Source organism: Rhinoraja longicauda, chromosome 1 (genome assembly GCF_053455715.1).
Source record: "Rhinoraja longicauda isolate Sanriku21f chromosome 1, sRhiLon1.1, whole genome shotgun sequence".
NCBI lineage: Eukaryota > Metazoa > Chordata > Chondrichthyes > Rajiformes > Arhynchobatidae > Rhinoraja > Rhinoraja longicauda.
The window spans coordinates 107,544,744-107,566,376 of NC_135953.1; the positions used below are offsets into that span (position 1 = coordinate 107,544,744).

General features: G+C 41.8%; 1 protein-coding gene across 2 annotated transcripts in view; it reads left to right on the forward strand.

Annotated features, from left to right (window-relative positions):
* The first annotated feature begins 2,056 nt into the window (after positions 1-2,056).
* The window catches only part of LOC144596083 (neuronal vesicle trafficking-associated protein 1-like), a 56,985-nt gene continuing 37,408 nt past the window's right edge, over positions 2,057-21,633 (forward strand). The window contains exons 1-2 of one of the 2 annotated variants that reach the window (XM_078404249.1): positions 2,057-2,289; positions 3,029-3,201. In XM_078404249.1, the coding sequence (XP_078260375.1) occupies positions 3,070-3,201 (132 nt within the window). In that variant the 5' untranslated portion in view covers positions 2,057-2,289; positions 3,029-3,069. Of the gene's footprint in view, positions 2,290-2,351; positions 2,505-3,028; positions 3,202-21,633 lie in introns of those variants that run through there. The other variant, XM_078404256.1, reaches the window with a different exon arrangement.

Below are 21,633 nucleotides of genomic sequence, written 5' to 3' on the forward strand. Positions count from 1 at the left end.
CTCGCTCCCCCCCTCGCTCCCCCTTTCCCCCCTCCCCTCCCCTCCTCCCCTCCCTCTTCCCCTCCTCCCCTCCCCCTTCCCCTCCTCCCCCTTCCCCTCCTCCCCTCCCCTTCCCCTCCTCCCCCTTCCCCTCCTCCCCCTTCCCCTCCTCCCCCTTCCCCTCCTCCCCCTTCCCCTCCTCCCCCTTCCCCTCCTCCCCCTTCCCTCCTCCCGGTTACAATGGAAACCCTATGAGGACGGGCCCAACGGGGAAAGAGGGGTACTGGGAAAAGGGGAGGTCCCCCTCCCTCCCTCCCTCCCTCCCTCCCCTCCCTCCCCTCCCCCTCCCTCCCCTCTCCCTCGTCCTTCCCCCCTCCCCCCTCCTCCCCCCCCTATCCCCCTCCCTCCCCTCTCCCTCCCCCCTCCCCTCCTCCCTCCCCTCCTCCCCTCCTCCCCTCCCTCCCCTCCCTCCCCTCCCGGTTACAATGGAAACCCTACGAGGACGGGCCCAACGGGCACACTTGTGCTAGTATACTATTAAAACTCAGATCTTGTATATATATATTTTTTGGGTTTGACCTGAATTATTTGATATGTTCGCGCGTAACAGCGATTGCGGCAAACCGGTGAACAGTAGCGCGACGGTTTTCGCACCGCCTTAATCGCCAACCTCCCAAACGACCGGCCGTGATATTTTCATTTGCTTTGGTCGCGTGTTTTTTTAAGTTACAGAGGTTTTAAAGCGCTGCCCCCCCCCCCTTTTCAGGGGGGCGCTGCGGTGCAGATTCAGCCTTCAGCTTGAGCCTTCAGCTTGTGACGGCTACATTGTTTCGAAAAGTTTCCAGTTAGCCTTCAGCTTGAGCCTTCAGCTTGTGACGGCTACATTGTTTCAAAAAGTTTCCAGAAAATCACTGCTTGTTTTAAAGTTTTTTTTTTGTTATTGCAAGTCACTTGACATACACAGATCTGGAGGACGGGCCCAACAGCCACACTTGGAGAGTGCTGATTGTTTTAAAGTAGTCTTTTTTGTTATTGCAAGTCACTTGACATACACAGATCAGAAGGACGGGCCCAACGGGCACACTTGGAGAGTAAGAGTGGGGCTGGGGGAGGAGAGAATGGGGGGTGTGGGGACGGGCCCAACGGGCCCGCTTTGCTAGTATATATATATATATATATATATATAGTCACTTCTATATTCTCGGGATACATAACCAAGGCTCCAAAGACGTGTAATAACCAATCTGTTTTTATTGTGATGTCTGTTGAGGGATAACGGTTGGCAGAACAATGCGATAGCTCTTATGCTCACCTTAAAAATAACAAATAAAATCTTTGCATTTCAACCAAATGTTCAGCGTCTCAAGCGAAAGACTGCATTCCTATCATCTCAATCTCCCCTCAGTACTGCATTGAATTGTCAGTCCCGAATATCTCATCACTTACCTTTAATCACCGACTGTGAGTGTGTAATTCACCAAGCTCAGTTAAAGTGGGAACAAAGGGAAGATTAATTGAGATTATCTTTAACCTGTTTAACCCCCTTACCTCTGAATTTTGCTTTTCTTTATTTAAAAAAAGATGCTCCTTAAAACCTCGTGCTAAGTTTGTGAAATTATATTCCACAACCGCTTCTGTGAAGTTGTTTTGCGTTATAAACAATCAAGGCGCTAGTTAAGCCTTGCCCGAGATTGAACAGTTGACATGGGACAGTTGACATCTGGCGCTGGCCAGAGAGGGGTTTTGACCTGAAACGTTAACGCGCCACTGAACACACACAACACAGGTTCTATCAAACTCCAGCATTTTGTGTCTATACCATCGGTGTAAACCAACATCTGCAGTTCCTTCCCACCCAAGTACTGCTTTGCAGATTTCCAGCGCCATCACCGCGCTGTCTTTTGTCCCCAATTTTTTTATTTCTTTTGTTTATTTTCCTTTGAAGGAAAGGAATTGAGTAGGGGATGGGATGGGGAGGAGGGGGAACCCCGACAAAAACAAATCAAAAATGCTGGTGAACTGATGCGGTCAGGGCGCAGCGGGGAGACCTTCCAGTTCCCCAGCCCACAGCGCGGCTGCGTCACCACAGACGAGGCTTGGAAATGAAAACATTCTCCAAAACTCGATCAATGACTTTACTGCATCCTCGGCAACGCTTCTCCAGACCCACAGTTTTCCGCCATCTTCCCAGCTGAAGTGTGTGTGGGGGGAGGGAAGGAAGGAGGAAGGAGAAAGGCTTTCGCAAAGAAGACAATTAAACAATAAATACAACGCGTTTATGTTTTTTTAGGGGGGGCAAAGAAAGATCAGGTGAGGCGCCTTTCTTGCAGAACAATTTCTGTTCATTTCTCCGCCCCGCGGTTTTAATTTGCGGGGGGACGCGAGCGAGTTGTTTGCTGCTCGTCCTGCCAAGCCGACTGATTCACCTCAGTAAGGCAGAAGGGTGCTCCCATGTTACCGGGATTGCACTCCTTTGCACGCCGCGATTTTGTTTTCATATATAAAGGGGTTTATTCTACCGTGGAGTAAGTTTAATTGTAATTTTGTATATGTGTGTGAAACAAAAAATATGGAGCTTGCACCTGTGTTCTGCCTTTTGTAGACCAGGAATCAAAACGCATTTGACGTTTCGTGCATTTTCCACTTATGTTGCCTGTGTTGTGATCAGCGAGTCGTTTAAAAAATAAAAAAATAAAGTAAATAAATCTATGTCGGATTCGAATATATTTTTATGGGGAATATTGCACTGCGTCAAATTAAACGTGAAATTCCTGGTGGGTTTTTATTCCAAACAACTGCTCACTACTTGTAATTGAGGCAAATAGCGGACTGGTTTGAAAATGGTATGATTGTCCTCGCCTTTATCGTATTTCTTTCGATTTGAGCAAAATAAGCAGCTCAAACAAAATCAAATTTAGGAGGAGGCACGACAATCAACCGTATGTTTCGCGCGAATCTCCCGGGAATTCTGAGCGTAGTGAACACTGACAAGCCTGCAGAATTGGATTCTTCAAAGACCATCTGTTTCATTGCTATTTTGTTTCCCCAGTTTTGCATAAAGAAACCCCCGCTCGTCTGTTCTCCGCAACCATGGTGAAGTTGGGCAACAATCTGTCTGACAAGAGCAATGGGAAGGCTGCAGCCCCTGAAGATGGGTTTGACACCATTCCCCTTATCACACCACTGGATGTCAACCAGCTGCAGTTCCCGGCTCCTGACAAGGTAAACTTGAACGAAAATAAATGTGGATAATGCCGAAAATACAGCGCTCATCAGGCTAGTTTGTATTTGCAGATGGGCTAATAATTTTCTTGCTCTTCATAAACAAGGGAACCATGGGTTTTTTCTTTACTTCTAAAGTTACAGGTGAATACTTTTTTTTAAAGGGTGGCTTAAGCTACAGTAACAAATCCTGCAAGACTTTAATTTCCACTGCATCTATATTTGATTTTCATTTTAACCTGAAGTACCTCTGAGAGGGGCAAAGTTTAAAGGAGATGTGCACGGCAGGTTTTTTTTTTACAAAGAAGGTGGTTGGTGCCTGGAAAGCGTTGCCAAGGGCGACGATGGAAGCAGTTACACAAGTGGTGTTTAAGAGGTTTTTAGATAGGTACATTGATATGCAGAGTAATAAGAGGTATGGATGTGCAAGCAGATGAAATTAGTATATTTTAGCATCCTGTTCAGCACAGGCATTGTGGACTGAATGGTTTGTTCCCGTGCTATCGTGTAGAAAACAAGAGGTGCCTCTGTTAATGTGAAGTTATTAAACTGCAAATAATCAATGGAATATGAGACTTGAAAAGCGGAGATTAAGTATATATTTAGAATTAACTTCACATTTGGGCAAGAGTCTTGGGTGTTGGAGCAGGTTGTTGAATGAGATGGTAAACAGTAAAGATCCATCGCACTCCAAAATTATAGTCTCACATTACAGAAGCTGGCCCTTCAGCCCACAATGTCCATGCCAACCACCAAGTACCCATTTCTACAAATGCTTGTTAAATGTTATGAGTCCCTATCTCCAACGTGGCACTCTTTCTGGATGATACATTCCAGATTCCAGCCCTTTCAGATACTTCATATTACAAAGTAACAAATTACAAGTGAATTATATATATATTTTAAAACATGTGCAGGGAGTTAAAAACAAGCCATTCTTTTTCTTGCAAGAAGTTAAAGCAGTTGACAACTTGCAGAAATAAAGAACAGATGCTGGTAGTGGGAAAAACAGATACAAACTGGGGAACGTGGATCGGTGACGTTTCGGGTCAGGACCCTTCATCACACTGATTGGGTGGGGGGGGGGGAAGGAGTTGAAGACAACTGAAAGAAAGGAGGGGCAGACAAAGCCTGCCAGGTAATTGGTGGATACAGGTGAGGAGGGCTTTTTGATCAGCAGATGGTTGGACAAAGGATAGGGATGAAAAGATAGGCTTGAGACAAAAGGAATGGTGAAGAGTTGCAAAATTAGAGGAAGGAATGTATATGGGTGGGCAGGAGAGATGGGGGGTATGGGGAGAAAGTGGGCTTGGGGGGAAAAGGGGGTGGGGAGGGTTGTAGTTACAGGGGAATTCAATGTTCATACCGTTGAGTTGTAAGCTATCCAAGTGGGATATGTATGAGGTGTTGTTCCTACAGTTTATCTGTGGGCTCTCTCTGGCAATGGAAGGGACTCCGGACAGAAAGGTCAGAATGAGAATGGGAAGAGGAGTTAAAATGGTTTGCAACTACAAGATACAGTAGTCCTTGGCGAACTGAGTGGAAATGTTCGGTGAAACGTTCATCAAGTCTATGCATGGTCTCGCCAATGTGCAGGAGGCCCCATCAAGAACACTGGATGCAGTAGATAAGGTTAGAGCAGGTGCATGTGAACCTCTATTTCACCTGGAAGGACTACTGGAGTTTCTGGATGGAGGTGAAAGAGGAGGTATAGGGACAGGTGTTGCATCTCCTGTGACTACAGGGGAAAGTCCCTGGGGAGGGGTGGTTTGAGTGGGAATGGATGTATAAACAAAGGAGTTGCAGAGGGAGTGTTCTCTGCAGAAGACAGAAAGGGGTGGGGATGGGAAGCTATGACTGGCGGTGGAATGTGTAGGAAGGAACTGCAGATGCTGGTTTAAACTGAAGATCGACACAATGGTGGAGTAAATCAGCGAGACAGGGAGCATCTCTGGAGAGAAGGAATCGGTGACATTTTGGATTGAAACCCTTCTTCAAAGTGGAATTATGTTGGAGGTGACATAAATGTCAGAGATGGATTTGGAGGCTGGTGAGGATCAAGGCAACTCTATCCTTGTTCTGTCTGGGGGGACTGAGAGCAGAACTACAGGACACAGAGGGGATGTGGGTGAGAACTTGCAGACTCTTTTAAAACATAGCTCAATTTTAATTGGGCTGTTCATTCATTGTATAAAGCCCTTCAGGAAAGCCACAGAGGCAGGTCAGCTCACAGGTAAATTCAGAAGCACTTCAGACTTGAGCAATGTAGGCCACTGGCCCTTATGGTAACAGAAGTTTACCTTCACACCCTAAAATAAAAAAGTCCTGAAACTGATTGTGTTGTATTCTTCATTGTATGCTATCATCAGTGGAACATATCATTTGACTTGCCACAAAATATGTCATGGGAATAACCAATAAAATGTATCTTTATTATACGTGTTATATAGCCTTATACATCAGTTGTGACATGCCAGATCTTACATTATACACATATCAGAGACTGCAACTGGAAAACAAAATCCTAATGCATAAAATGGTCATTTTCTGCTGTTATATCTGATCTTTGGATGAACTTTTCTTTCCTGGGGGAGAGGAACCTAATAAAGTAGCTGTCCAAAGTTCTGCAACAGCAACTGGTGATTAGGATTAGGCACTTGTGTGACATTAGAGTTTATCTGGCCCATTTGGTTCTCCAAAACAATCCAATCAATGCCATTGCTCTGTTCTTTCATATTAATTTCTTGTCTGTGCCTATTATAATTCCTCTTTGAAAGACCTGATTAATTTTTTTCTACCCTTGTGCAGGCAGTGAATTCCATAAAAATATTTGGTATCTTTTTCATCATTTTGACATTGTGTTCCTTGAAACATATGCTAACAGAAACAGTTTCTGTCAATCCTTTTTAAACCTATTATGACTTTGTACACCTTTATCAAATTTCTCTCAATCTTTGCTCTGGGGAAGACATTCCCAGCTCTGCAATCAAAGATCCTTGATCCCCAGAAATGTTTGAATAAATCTTTTTACACTTGCTCTAAGGCCTGGATATCCTTCCTAAAATGTAATGACAAGAATTAGATGCATTTCTCCAGTTGCGGCCTAACTATTATGAGAGCTAGATAGAGCTCTTAAGGATAGTGGAGTCAGGGGGTATGGGGGGAAGGCTGGAACGGGGAACTGATTGAGAATGATCAGCCATGATCACATTGAATGGCGGTGCTGGCTCAAAGGGCCGAATGGCCTCCTCCTGCACCTATTGTCTATTGTCTATTGTAAATGGAGTTTAAAATAACCTTCCTACTTTTGTTCCCTTTGCCTTAGTTTATAAAAGATTTACCTGTAGAGGTCACTTTTCAAACAGAGTACCTACACACTGACAACTTGTACAACAGTAACAATACTATAGCTAAATGACCCAATGGTGCCTCACAGAAGCAATATGAAACATTGTGAGATTGAAACATGTTAGGCCATATTAAATATTACCCTGACCCAGCAGAAAGTACTGTTCTTATTTTGTGATTGTGATACCAATCGCATGTCCTCAAGGCAAAAAACACTAACACTGCTTTAAAATAATTCCTAATGTGTTTGGAAGTCGAACACTGCAAAACAATTTTAACTCTTGTAGTCAATGAGCTACAACAACATAAAACCTCTTGTATATTTCATTGCAATGTCAGGCAAGAATGCCTGATCGCCTGGTGATTATTGTACATACGGTTGACTGCTTCCTTTACATTTAACAAATTTTACCCTATTTGCAAGGTTCTTGAAGGGAATTGAAGATGAATTACTCTCAACTTTTATGGACTGTATTTGAATGATTATCCTATTCATGGCAACATACTTTTTAGCTGTACTATTTTTATGTTTTATTCTCTGCTTTAACACTGTTTCTTTATTTGCACCAAATCTTTCTTCTTGGTTTGAGATGCTCATTAAATTTGTTCAACAATCTTTTGGTCTTGGTCATTAAAATGGCTTGGAGTCAGTTTTCCGGTTTTATTTTGTCAGATCATACTTGAGTTAATTTCCTTAGGATGTTAAAAGTGTTCTATATCCTATGGATGGGTAATGGTAATTATGTGATCTGGAGCACAGTTGTAATGTTGAACATTTTTAACTGCTGATTTACTACCCCTTTTCAAACCATTCCTTGTGTGGCCCTTGTGGCATGTGGGTTAAATAGATAGATTCAGATAATATGACAGGATCTATACTTTTGAAGTGACAGAGTGCAATAGTAACTACAAGCATTCATTTGCAATAGAGCACAAGGTATGTTTGCTTTCTATTTTGAGATTGTTTAGTGCCACTAACAGAATATTGGTGCAAGTCTTATATGTATTGGCATTTTGGATGTTTAGATGTTCAGAATATTCAAGGCTAAATAATAGAATGTTGGGTTCCAGGTAATTTGGCGATAAGGGGATCAAAAGTGAAAATGATTCAGCGATCATCCATGATCATATCAATTATGTCTTTGGCTTGGCAGATTTATGGCCTACATCTGCATTTATTGTCATGCTCATGGTTTTCAATTTATCATATTGATTTTCAGACCCCTCCATGGCCTTGCCTTTCCCCATTTCTGAAACCTCTTTGACCGTACCGCAAGAATCTGTGCGTTCCTCCATTTAGAGTCAGAGAGTGATACAGTGTGGAAACAGGCCCTTCGGCCCAACTCGCCCACACCGGCCAACAATGTCCCACGTCCCTGCGCGTGGTCCATATCCTTCCAAACCTGTCCTATCCATGTACATTTCTAACTGTTTCTTAAACGATGGGATAGACCCAGCCTCAACTACATCCACTGGCAGCTTGTTCCATACACCCACCAACCTTTGTGTGAAAAAGTTACTCTTCGGATTCCTATTAAATCTTTTCCCCTTCACCTTGAACTTATGTCCTTGTTCTCGATTCCTCTACTCTGGGCAAAAGGCTCTGTGCATCTACCTGATCTATTCCTCTCATGATTTTGTATACCTCTATAAGATCTCCCCTCATTCTCCTGCGCTCCATGGAATGGAGACCCAGCCTACTCAACCTCTCCCTATAGCTCACACCCTCTAGTCCTGGCAACATCCTTGTAAATCTTTTCTGAACCCTTTCAAGCTTGACAATATCTTTCCTATAACATTGTGCCCAGAACTGAACACAATATTCTAAATGCGGTCACACCAATGTCTAATACAACTGCAACATGTCCTCCCAACTTCTATATTCAATACTCTGACTGATGAAGGCCATAATGCCAAAAGCCTTTTTGACCATCGTATCTACCTGCGACTCGACCTTCAAGGAACCATGCTCCTATACTCCTAGCTCCATCTGCTCTACAACACTACCCAGAGGCCTACCATTTACTGTGTAGGTCCTGCCCTTGTTCGACGTCCCAAAATGCAACACCTCACACTTCCATCAACCATTCCTCAGCATGCCTGGCCAATCGATCCAGACCCTACTGCAATCGTTCACAACCATCTTCACTATCTGCAAAACCATTAACGTTTGTATCATCAGCAAACTTGCTAATCTTGCCCAGTATGTTCCCATCCAAATCATTGATGTAGATGACAAACAGTTACGGGCCCAGCACCGAACCCTGAGGCACAACACTAGTCACAGGCCTCCAGTCTGAGAAGCAACCTTCCACCATCACCCTTTGCTTCCTTCCATGAAGCCAATTTGCTATCCATTCGGCTATCTCTCCTTGTATCCCATGCGATCTAACCTTCCAGAGCAGCCTACCATACAGAACCTTGTCGAACGCCTTACTGAAGTCCATGTACACAACATCTACAGCTCTGCCCTCATCAACCTTTTTGGTCACGTCTTCAAAAAAATCAATCAGATTTGTGATACACAACCTCCCACGTACAAAACCATGCTGACCGTCCCTAATCAGCCCTTGCCCATCCAAATGCCTCTATATCCTATCCCTCAGAATACTCTCCAGTAACTTACCAACTGCAGATGTTAAGCTCACCGGCCTATAGTTCCCAGCATTTTCCCTGCAGCCCTTCTTGAAAAGAGGCACAACATTTGCCACCCTCCATTCTTCCGGCACCTCCTCTGTATTTAAGGACGACTCGTAAATTTCAACCAGGGCTCCCGCAATTTCCTCTCTATTTTCCCGCCATGATTTCGGATATATCTGATCAGGCTCTGGACATTTGTCTACCTTCAAACACAACAGAACCTTCAGTACTTCTTCGACGGTAACCCTGACTGCTCTCAAGACACTTCCAGTAACTGCTCCAATTTCCTCTGTCCTACTGTCTTTCTCCTCGGTAAATACAGAGGTGATCGCTTTGATTCCTGAGAGGTTCCACTCTCTCTCTTATTACCCTTTTCCCCCATATGTATTTATAAAATCTTTTGGGATTGTGCTTAATGCTACCCGCCAAAGCTATCTCCCTTTTTGCCCTGCTGATTTCCTTTTTTAGTTTACTCCTCAGTTCCCGAAACTCTTCCAGGGATGCACTTGATCCCAGCTGCCTATACCTGTCCTCTGCATCCTTCTTGTTTTTGACTAACGTTCCAATTCCCCTCATCACCCAAGCTTCCTTACGTTTGCCTGCTTTGTCTTTGACTCTAACGGGGACGTACACATCCTGAGCTTTCTTCGGTACATTTGGTTTTCTTTAATTCATTGTGCCCTTTGTGTCTATGATTTGGCCCAATGTTTTGGAATTACCTTTCTATCTCTGTTCTACTTGGTCCTCTTAAGGCCTCCATAAAACGCATGTCTGAGATTCTTATCAATCACCTCAGTGTTGCCTTATCTGATTTTGCTTTGGTGGTTGCTTCGCTATAATATAAATCTTGCTGCTCGACACGAACAAGCTAGTGCAGAGGAATGAATGCCTACCACAGGGCTGTAGGTGGTTTCATTTCACAACAGACATATCCTTCACATTTCTCCCCTCCCCAAAACACTGCCGAATCTAAGCTAGTTGAACATGCGATCACTGAGATTACTGAACTTTCATTGGGGAAGAGGTATTGTGAACCACTGTATCAAGATGAAGTTAGGATGCAGATGATAGAAGAGGTTTTGGAAAGGGATAGGGGCTGAAGGCTTACTCCCGTTCTTAAATGCTGATGTGAACGCTGTACAAAGTTACAATTGTGTGAGATGCAAATGTGCCTTTGGACACCATCTAGACTTGCTCTAGAATGTGTAATGTTGCAGTGGATGACCATAGAACTAAACACAGCAGAGAGATGTTGCTTTAATGGGCAGGAGATAAGAAATTGCAGAGAAAAGGGAACTGAAGACTCATGTGACCGTGAAGATGGAGTCAAATAGCTATACAGGACGGAAACAGGTCCACCTTGCAGACCATGTTGGTATACTTGACTCGTTCCATTGGCTTGCCTTTGGCTCATGGGCCTCGAAACCTTTCTTATCCCTAGATCTATCCAAAAGTTGTAATTACATTTGCTTCTATAGCTTCCTCTGGCAGCTCATTCCAAATATTGATTACCCGTAGAGTGAAAAAGTTGCTCATGTGGTCTCCAATGCTAATTTTGTCATGAAGCTATTGGGAAGTTACAATTGGGGGTTTGAGCTTTCTGCATTATTCTCAATATGATGCATAATATGCAACTGTTTATCATGGGATTGTTGCTTCCAGGAAAAAATAGCCAGTATTGTTTGATCAGGAGACTACTTTTTAATTACCTCAAGAATAGTCTGTTTGTAGCAGCAGCCTTGCAGTGTAAGTGTTGTAGGCTTATGTTGTTTGATATCTATTATTATTCACAGGAAAATGGTGATGAAAATTAAATAGTTTATGATCAATTTAAGTGGCCTGAATTTGTTGATGTAATGTTGATGAAACAGATCTTTGAGTCATTGCTGAATAATACCAACACCAACCTACATGGGGGTAAACAATGTACCTTTCTAGTTTTGACATTGATGCCCATGGCAAGTCACTTTGTAGACAACATAATTATCACAGGAATGATTTACTGTGAGCTTCAACTGTTTGTGCAAAAATCTCACTTTTAATTTTGGACTAAATCCCATCTACCAGAGTTTAACCACTCTGAATCTGAAAAACAAATTTAACATGTCACTCATGGAAAAATATTTTGAGAATACTCTTTTTCATATTAAGTTTATTTTGTGTTGTAGTTTAATCGCATGTGTATATGCTTTCCCATCTGAATAACATTGTATGCATGTAGATGCAAAGCAGGAAAGAGAATTCCCTGTGGACACAAAATGCTGGAGTAACTCAGCAGGACAGGCAGCATCTCTGGAGAGAAGGAATGGGTGACATTTTGGACCGTTCAGAAGGGTCTTGACCCAAAACATCATCCATTCCTTTTGAAGAAGGGTCCCGACCTGAAACGCCACCCATTCCTTCTCTGCAGAGATGCTGCCTGTCCCATTGAGTTATTCAAGCATTTTGTGTCATCTTAGGTTTTAACCAGCATCTGCAGTTCCTTCCTACACTAGAGAACTCCATGTGATGAGCTGTTCTACCTGCTTATTCACAAAATGCTGGAGTAACTCAGCAGGTCAGACAGCATCTCAGGAGAGAAGGAATGGGTGGCGTTTCAGGTCGGGACCCTTCTTCAAAAGGAATGGATGACGTTTCGGGTCAAGACCCTTCTGAACGATCCAAAATGTCACCCATTCCTTCTCTCCAGAGTTCTACCTGCTTGTTCTGCTGGACTCCAGAGATTCCCTACAAAGGGCACTAAACTCAAAACAATATCGGGAAATGAGATCTTGAGATCATTCTTCATCCCTCAATTGACCAAGGTCGCACTTCATCCCTCGTCTGATTAATATTTTTTTCCAGTCTTTGACCAAATGACTGGTAGTTGTTCTTTGGTTTTAGCTTGATGATCTTGGGTTAAAGAGTAATTACACTACTTGAACGCATATATATCCTACTGAATAGTAATTTAAATGAGTTATATCTGGTAATTAAATATGAATAATCCACATTATGGTTATTTTTCTCAAGACCTGTATGGTTGATAATGACTAGAACTATGACTGTCATTCCTGAACTACTGCTGTTTTGGGTTTGAATGTGGACTGCAGAGAGCATTGTGTGCCTTGTATTATTAATAATCCTTTTTTATGAATAGCTTATTTAAAATAGCAGGAATGTATTAGCTGCTTTATTATAAATATAGGGGCATAATGCTTTTTTTGTCTAGTAGCAAATTGAGAAAATTCTTATTTCCTGAATGGAATGTGATTGTTACTATTTCTTTGTCAAAGCATGCTATTCTGAAACTTTTTCTGGGCACTTCTTGATGCTTACTCATCGATATGTGCCTAATGTGACCTTCAAAAGAAAGTTGCCCAGGAAATTATTGTTATGTTCTGAGAAGCTCTTGTCATTAGGCATTACTGGAATAACAAAGCTGTTATAACCTTGCAGAATGCTATTTAAAGAGGGGGGGTTTGGAACTCCTGGACCTGATCTCTGAGCTCCTGCCCGGCAACCCTCATGAACCCCCAAAAGACTCTCCAGGGTCTTGATAACCAGCACCACCTCGACCCACAAAGACATGACCCCACTCCGGCCTGGCCACGTTCACTTGGACAAAGCATAGCCATAGATCTTACCATAGAAATCTTTTGATTTATCAGGAGCAGAGAGAGGCCTTGAACATTTAGCCTTGAATGTTCTGATCATCTAAATTTCCAATCTTTTTTATTATTAAACAGCTTAGTATTTGCAGTGTTAAGGTAACATTGCGAAGCAATCCTGTTAATTCGCAGAAAGGCCATGGTGAATTGTGCTTGAACAGATCACCTAACGTTTTCCAGCTAAATGAGACAGTGATTTAAAATTAACTGTTTACTTTGTAATTTTTTTATGAAAGAATGTAGAAATATTATAACTTAATATATGAATAGCTGAGTGTCTGCCCTTGGATGAGATGAACAAATAGGTCATAGCTCTTAACAATTTGGTAAATTTGTTCAGTATTATCTATTTTTCTTGAAGTCTTGCAGTGAAGAACTGTTGGAATTACTGTGGAAAACCTGCTTTCCAGTGTGGGATATGGACTGAGGCACTCAGTGCTGAACTGGAATCTTAGTACAGGCCAGCGGGATGGTTTTATATCTTCCTAGCTGTCATGCTGTGAAACCTGGTTATTGAGGCTGGATCACGTTAAACTTGGCAGAAGCAAGTAGTCTGATGCGGATGGATGGAAAAAGATGGCTGCCAAGAGAGATTTTTTGCAAAAAAAATTCAATGATTTTAAACTGTTTTCAAGATATTAAATGTTAATTATTTTGGGGTTTTTTTCAGCGAGTCTTTGTGTTACTGACTGAATGTCAGACATTCACAGTTACCTAGTAACACTTACAGCTTTGACATCTGGTAAGCCTGAGGGCGACACTTTTGCAGCTGTCAGAGCCATTGCGTGAGTGCAGCATTGTGTCTCTGTTGAGGCAGTCCCACTGCCGCACTCAAGCCATGCTGGTGAGCCACACCTGCAGAGTAGCTGCTCCCAGGGCCATGCTGGAAGCAATTGTACACCCCTGGGCATATTGTGTACCCCTGAGCAGTGATCTTTTTTTGCAGTGGAAGAATTGTCCAGTGATCAGACCAATTGGTTGTTTTTCTGTATCAAAGTGGATTGTTGCAAGCCTAAAGTGTAGCAGTTGAATTTTCAAGAGTCAAGAGTTTTTTTGTCATACGTACTGGAACGTAACAATGAAATTCTTACTTGCCGCATCAGCACAATAGGTTTGTACATACAGTACCAAATAGATGATATACAAACAAAAAATAAATACATTTAATAACTGGGAGAATTCAGAAATGCATCCATTCCATCACAAAAAGATGGATGAAAAATATTTTTATTGGAAAATAACTTTTCATAATAAAAATATACAAAATAAAACTCAGCACATCCCATTACATTCTTAGTGTTGTTCAGTCCATTGCTGGTCTGTTACTTGTTCTTTACATATTAGTGTTAGCATTTATTCACAGAATGCTGGAGTAACTCAGCAGGTCAGCAGCATCTCGGGAGAGAAGGAATGGGTGACGTTTCGGGTCGAGACCCTTCTTCAGACCCGAAGTACATTTTTAATGGGGTTTCTAAACTTGCTTCAAAAACTGGCTCAATAACAGCAAGCATAATATGATAAATTGAAGTTAACTGCTAATAATGAGTTGAATTTTATTAAAGTCTAATGCCACCTATTTAATGGTTATCTCTATATTGTGATTAGGCGGTGTGCATTCTTTAGCTCATCAAAGCTTCTGTTCATTTTCTCCCATGCATCAGTCCCATTGAACTCGGAATACCTAAATGACTGCTGCCATCCTGTTCATTTGGAGGGTCATCCTTGTTCTTAGGAAATGATAGAATGACATGAGATTTGACCTTGTAAGAATTTATTGCCCAACAAGTTTATTGAACCTTGGTGAACAACTGAAGATAAAGCAGTATATATTTTCACCTAAGCTACCAAACCTTCCTAACTTTCTCCAACTGAATATGAATAACTTGCAATTCTGTTAATTAGTAATATTGGGGTCAATTTCCTCTGTAAACAACCAACAGATTGAATTTTTGACAATGCTCCTTGAAAGTCCTCTTGATTACCATTAAACATCCTTGATGAAATCTTTTTGCTGCTGAATGTATCCAAAAATGGTTCAAACTCTTGCAAGAATGCCTCAATCCTACTGCAGTTGAGAGGGGGTATGGAATTCTGGTTCATCTCCACTTATAATACCAGCCAAGTTAACTAATTCTGCCAACTAATACCACAGTGGTTCAGCAGATAGCTCTGTTGCCTTGCAGTTCCAACAACCCAAGTTTGATCCTGACCATAGGTAATATTTGATATTCCCCCTGTGACAACATGGGTGCTATGGTTTCATCCTACAACCCAAAGGATGCTGGTTGCTAGGTTAATTGGCTACTATAAACTAGCCCTCAAGTAGATATTTCCCCATTTTCTGAGGTTCACAGTTCTTGCACCTTAGTTGATAGAATACCTGTGGATTCTCCAGATGATTACAATAAGCATATCCATTTGTCCCATTTGATTATAATTCGAAATAAGCTATTGTGATTTTGTTAACCGTTAATTAGGCAACATTTAAAATATAAGAAAAGAAGCAGGTTCAGAAATGAGTGTCAAGGATTACCACATTTTAAAATGTATGACGAGAAACAGTTCCGATGAGACCTACACACGTCTTTTAAGGAAGCAAAGATAAAGTGCTGGGAGGGATAAATAAAGCCAATAGAAATGTCATTTAAAGGTTGAACCTGAGGGTAGAAGCCAAAATGAAACAAATTTTATTTCTTCGTTCTGTGTAATGGATATAAGGAAACGATTTCCACAAATTGCAATGAATGCCTTTGGGACTGAACACTTCAAAACAAAAACTGGTTGACTATCAACACTGAAGAATCGGAATAAAATTTCTATAGGTGTTGGGATCAAATACCTTAATTTTATTTATCTTTGTGGATAGGAACTGAGAGGAAATTGATTGAAACTGTTCAGGTTATTAATAGATTAGAATTAGTAGTAGAGAGATGCGAGATTATTTGGGTTGATTGCCTAAACAGTCTAATTGTATGTTTGTGTTATTGATTGAAAGAAACAGCATTGAAACGGCCCCTCGGCCAACAGAATCAATGTTCCTCACTGTCTCATCCACTCCCTGCACACGGGACAATTTACAGAGGCTAATTAACCGACAAACCCATAATCTTGGGATTGTAGGAGAAAATAGGAACACCTGGAGGAAACCCATGTGTTCACAGAGAACATGCAAACTCCACAAAGACAGCACCCAAGGTCAGGATCGAACCTGGGTCTCTGGCACTGTGAGGCAGCAGCTCTACCAGCTGCACCACTGTGCTGCCCACAGTGATAACTAAATTCTGAATATAGATGAACTCTCTTGAGTAAGGGTCAGTAAGGCCCATTGGGAAATATGAAAATTCATCGGAACTTGGAACATCAGGAGTTTTAGTTATAAATTCCTCTTGACACTTGGCGTGGTAACTTCTTCACTTCAAGGAAATGGACATCTACAGCTCTGAGGTATCATTGTGGTGTTGGGTTGATGGTTTTAACTGGTTTCATCTAAATATTATTTGCAACCAAGAGACAAAATCTATCTTAAGCATCTGTTATCAGTATTTCTAACTGCTTATTTGAGCACTCTTGTTTTCTGTAGTTTCGGTGAGCTTATTATATGTTTTATCGTATTATTATGTTACTGCTGCAATCGTGCCATTTTCTGGACATAGGCTCAGTAGGCAGGGATGGAAAATTGGGAACTATTCTGGGTCATTCTGAAATCAGAATCTGGAACATTCATTTGAAAGGTTAAGAGATATCTTGTTGTGCAAAGTACATTAGAAGTATGGAAATCACTCTTTCACTTCAAAGAAACCCAAAGTCTGCAGATGAACATAAATCAATGATTAAAACAGTCTCAACCAAAAATGAATTGATCCCCTGGGCACCATTACTGAACTACTAAAGTCAAAGATCTAGAGCCATGATTTACCACTGGAACTAAATTAAAACATTCAATCATTGAGTAGTGGCAGTCCTTGCAGCTGCGCACCTGAAAGATAGACAAGTGGCCTGCGATCCCCTGGAAACTATCACCTGGTAGAACTGATGAGAGTTAATTAGAAATGGCATTCAGAAATGTAACACCAGGTGGTGCCAGCAAGTGGCTGCCTCGCCAACAGCCTGTCCTTTCGTCTGTTTCTTTTATTTTAAGTATGTGTTAAAGAGTATGTTTTGGTGTTCCTTTGTTTGTTTTATGGGGGGTGAGGGCTTGAACTTTAAAACTTTTTTCAATCTCTTACCTCAACAGAGATGCGATTTTTAATTTTTTAATTTTTTAATGATTTTTTTTCCCATATCGTATCTCCGGCCCCACTGTGGCCTAACATTGTGGAGTAGCGCGGCCTTTCCTGGAGACCATCCCGGTGCTTAAACCCGCGGTCCCTGGTTAGAGACCGATTCTGGAGCTCCAAGCCGCGGAGCGTTTCAACCATCCCGATGCGGGAGTTTCGATCACCCCAACGTGAGGGCTTTGGACCGCCGGCTGCGGAAGCTTTGATGGCCCCGACTGCGGATGGTTCGACAGCCCCGACAGCGGGAGAATAAAGAGGGAGAAGAGTGGACTTTATTACCTTCCATCACAGTGAGGAATGTGGGGAGCCGCTGTGGTGGATGTTAATGTTAACTTTTATTTTATGTGGCTGATGGTCTTGTTGCTTTTCACTTTGTATGGCTGTATGGTAACTCAAATTTCACTGTACCTTAATTGGTTCAGAAATCCAAATAGGAACATCATCTTGCTGCAGGAATACATTTTTGGCTTTTAAGTCAAAAATACGTTGGTGTCATCAAAATATGGCATTGGTAAAGTGGAGCATACTAAAAGGAATTGTTAATGCACATTTACATGGATTGAACCAGTTCTTTAAAGCATTGGAGTAACTAGTGTGACACTGAGGAGAAATCTTCATCAGCATCAGATGACTGAAAAAATATAAACACAAGATAATCCAGATGACAGAATATAATTATTTAGATTTTATAAGTAAGTTTTAGATTGAACAAAGTGTGACTCCTATCAACTGATTTTCCTTAAACATTAATTCACAAAATGCTGGAGTAACTCAGCAGGTCAGGCAGCATCTCAGGAGAGAAGGAATGGGCGATGTTTCGGGTCGACACCCTTCTTCAGACTGATGTCAGGGGGGCGGGACAAAGGAAGGATATAGGTGGAGACAGGAAGATAGCGGGAGATCTGGGAGGGGGGGGGGGGGGGGGGAAGAAGAGAGGAACAGAGGAATTATCTAAAGTTGGAGAAGTCAATGTTCATTCCACTGGGCTGCAAGCTGCCCAGGCGAAATATGAGGTGCTGTTCCTCCAATTTCCGGTGGGCCTCACAATGGCACTGGAGGAGGCCCATGACAGGAAGGTCAGACTGGGAATGGGAGGGGGAGTTGAAGTGCTCAGCCACCGGGAGATCAGATTGGTTAAGGCGGACCGAGCGCAGGTGTTGAGCGAAGCGATCGCCGAGCCTGCGTTTGGTTTCACCGATGTAAATAAGTTGACATCTGGAGCAGCGGATGCAATAGATGAGGTTGGAGGAGGTGCAGGTGAACCTCTGTCTCACCTGGAAAGACTGTTTGGGTCCTTGGATGGAGTTGAGGGGGGAGGTAAAGATGAAATGAATGAATATTGTCACTTGAGATTGGGCTGACTGCCCTTGTGGGCCTTTGGCCTTTCTGCCTTTGGATGATCTGCCTTTTAATGCAAATCTTCTTTAATTCAGTCAATCAACAAATTAAAGCATTTTCTTTTTCTTTCATCCTGTGGATTTCTGAATGTTAAAGGTTCTAAGAGTAATTATTTTACATAGCAAAACCTATTAACACAACCCAATTTAAAACTACACAATGTTGAAAGTAATTCATTATAAATCTTAAATTATACATATTTTCAAATTCCAAGTAGTTGGTGAAGGTTAGAGCCTGCAATACAGTGGTGTTCTTGATAGACAGGGGTTCTGACAGCTTGCAGCATTACTTCTTGCACAGAATCAGTTGGACCAGGATTCATCAAATGGATCTTTCTTATCTGCAAGAGCAGCTTGTGGCTGATGCCAATGAGAGATAAGTACAAGAAGGGAAGATGTAGGCACTTGACTGTGCAATCACAGATTGACAGATGAAATGACTTTTGGATCTCTCTTTAATTATTATTGAACTTGCAATTTATTTAAGCTTTCCCATTTGGCGACCGCATGAAATCAAAAATATCATTAACAGAAAAAATTACTTCAGAAAACATGCCTCCACAATGAATCATAGCTAACATCTTGGATGTTGATGAAACTCTGGACTCCTGCTATCACTGCTATGTGACTTAAATATATAACAATTTATGAACCAAAATCGAGTCATGTTAATGAATTATGTTAGGACTTAACTTCTATAGTTTCAACTGATTAAATACTGAAAAGAAAATATATTTTTCAGTAAAACTATGTTCATTTTTAATTAGTGAAGAGCAGATTGATTATTTATATAGCAATATACCAAGACAATTTCATTGTAGACCCAAAAAGCTGGAGTAGTTCAGCAGGTTAGACAGCATTTCTGGAGAAAAGGAATAGTTAACGTTTCAGTCTGAAGAAGGGTCTCGACCCACACCTTTTTTCCAGACATGCTGTCTGACCCGCTGAGTTACTCCAGCTTTTTGTGCCTATCTTCGGTTTAAACCAGCATCTGCAGTTCCTACCTACCCAGTTTCATTAAAGGATGGATGGGAGTGCACATTGAGAATGTGACACCAACAATGATAGCAGCTCCTGCTGTGGTCAAAAATTACCTTTCCACAAAGAGACAAACATCTTGGGGGTCATGGAATATTAGCAAGAACCTTGAGATTAAGAAGGCTGAAATCATTCAGCAGCATTCTCGGGCAAATGTTATGGGTGAGAATTTACAATCAAACTGTTGGAAATCTTTGTAATCGGTAATTGATGGAATCGGTGAGTAATTGATGAAACCATCAGGGTGGCATTAAATAAATTGATGAGGAAAGTGCATCTGTTAATTTACCATCTCCAGATTTCATGCATGGACTGAGAAGATGGGCAAGTCTTCAACCATGAATGGGAGCACATTTGTGAAAAAGCTGCAACAGTGAAAAAATACAATTGTCACCTAAAGTACATGATAAGGGAGTCAAAGGTTATGGGAAGAAGGCAGAAGAAAGGGGTTAAGAGGGAAAGATAGATCAGCCATGATTGAATGGCAGAGTAAATTTGATGGGCCGAATGGTGTAATTTTGCTCCTATGATTTATGAACTTACGTCTTCAGTTAGTTTGCCTTAAACTGTGGGAACAACGGTACATTTCTAAATTTCACTTATGATCAACTAGGCCAGAAAGTTGAAGTGAATAAGCAGATTTTTTTGGTGTTTTGCCAACTCCATACATAATCAGTCAATGCTTGTAATCCAGGATACTATGGAGGAGCTGTAAAAAAAAAAAGAATACAAGAACAGAAAACAGAGTTGGGATACATGACGAAGTTTGGCCACATGGATAAGATTGTGAAGTTTAGAGGGGCAGAAGGCAAAATGAAGTTCCAGTGAGTGGGGTCTTCAGAAGAGGTCTATTTAACCATGGAAAGGGAGGAAGGGGGGAATGACTATCACATTTTTAACGGAATCTTTCAGAATATCCAAAGTCCTTTATAGCAAATTGATTTAAAATTATAAACCCTGTTATAATGTAAGAAAGGTGGCAGCTGAGTTGCTCATTGCAAACACCCACAGACAGCAATGCAATGGTAACTTTCCTTAAAGTAACATTGAGTGGGGGATAGGGCACCTGGACAACAAGAGCACCTGGACAATTACCTTGCTCTTTGAAGAACTGCCATAAGGTTGTCAATTCAATGTCTCCTTTGAATGATGGCATCTCTGAAAAATGTATTACTTCCTCAGTCCTGCACTGTTGTCAAACAAGTTTAGCTTAGAGATACAGCGCGGAAACAGGTCCTTCGGCCCAACAGTCCACGCCGACCAGCAATTCCCCGCGTACACTTAATACTATCATACACATTAGGGGCAATATACCATTATACAAAGCCAATTGACCTACAGACCCGTCTTTGGAATGTGGGAGGAAACCGAAGCACTTGGAGAAAACCCACGCAGGTCACAGGGAGAACGTACAAACCACGTACAGACAGCAGCTGTAGTCAGGATCGAACCTGTGTCTCTGGCACTCTAAGGCAGCAACTCTACCACTGCGCCACTGTGCCGCCACAAATTAAATAAGAAATACTGGAAGAACTCGGCCATTTAAACAACATACGTGGGAAAAGAAACTAGTTAACATTTCGGGTTATAGACCCTGCACGGTGTCATCCTATATTTCCTTTGTGTTCAAGTTTCAAAAGAATAACTATTGGAAGACAGCACAGTGGTGCAGCGATAAGAGTTGCCGTCTTATGGTGCCAGATACTTGGGTTTGATCCTGACTACGGATGCTGTCTGTATGAAGATTTTACGTTCACCCTGTGACCTTGGGGGGTTTCTCTGAGTGCTCCGGTTTCCCCTCACATTCCAAAGATTTGCAGGTTAATTGGCTTCTGTAAAATTATTCCTAGAGTGTGGGAAATAATTAGTGTACGAGTGATTGTTGGTCGGCGGGGACTTGGTGGACAGAAGGGCCTGTTTCCATGCTGTGTCGCTAAACTCTAAAATTTAAATTAAAGACAGAATAAAATAGCTAGTAATTATTAGCCCGGATACGGTTATGAGGAAGTTGGGATGTAACAAAGGAGAGATTTGACGATGAAAGGGTTTTGTGTATTAGAAATCGAGAAATCAGATTTTATC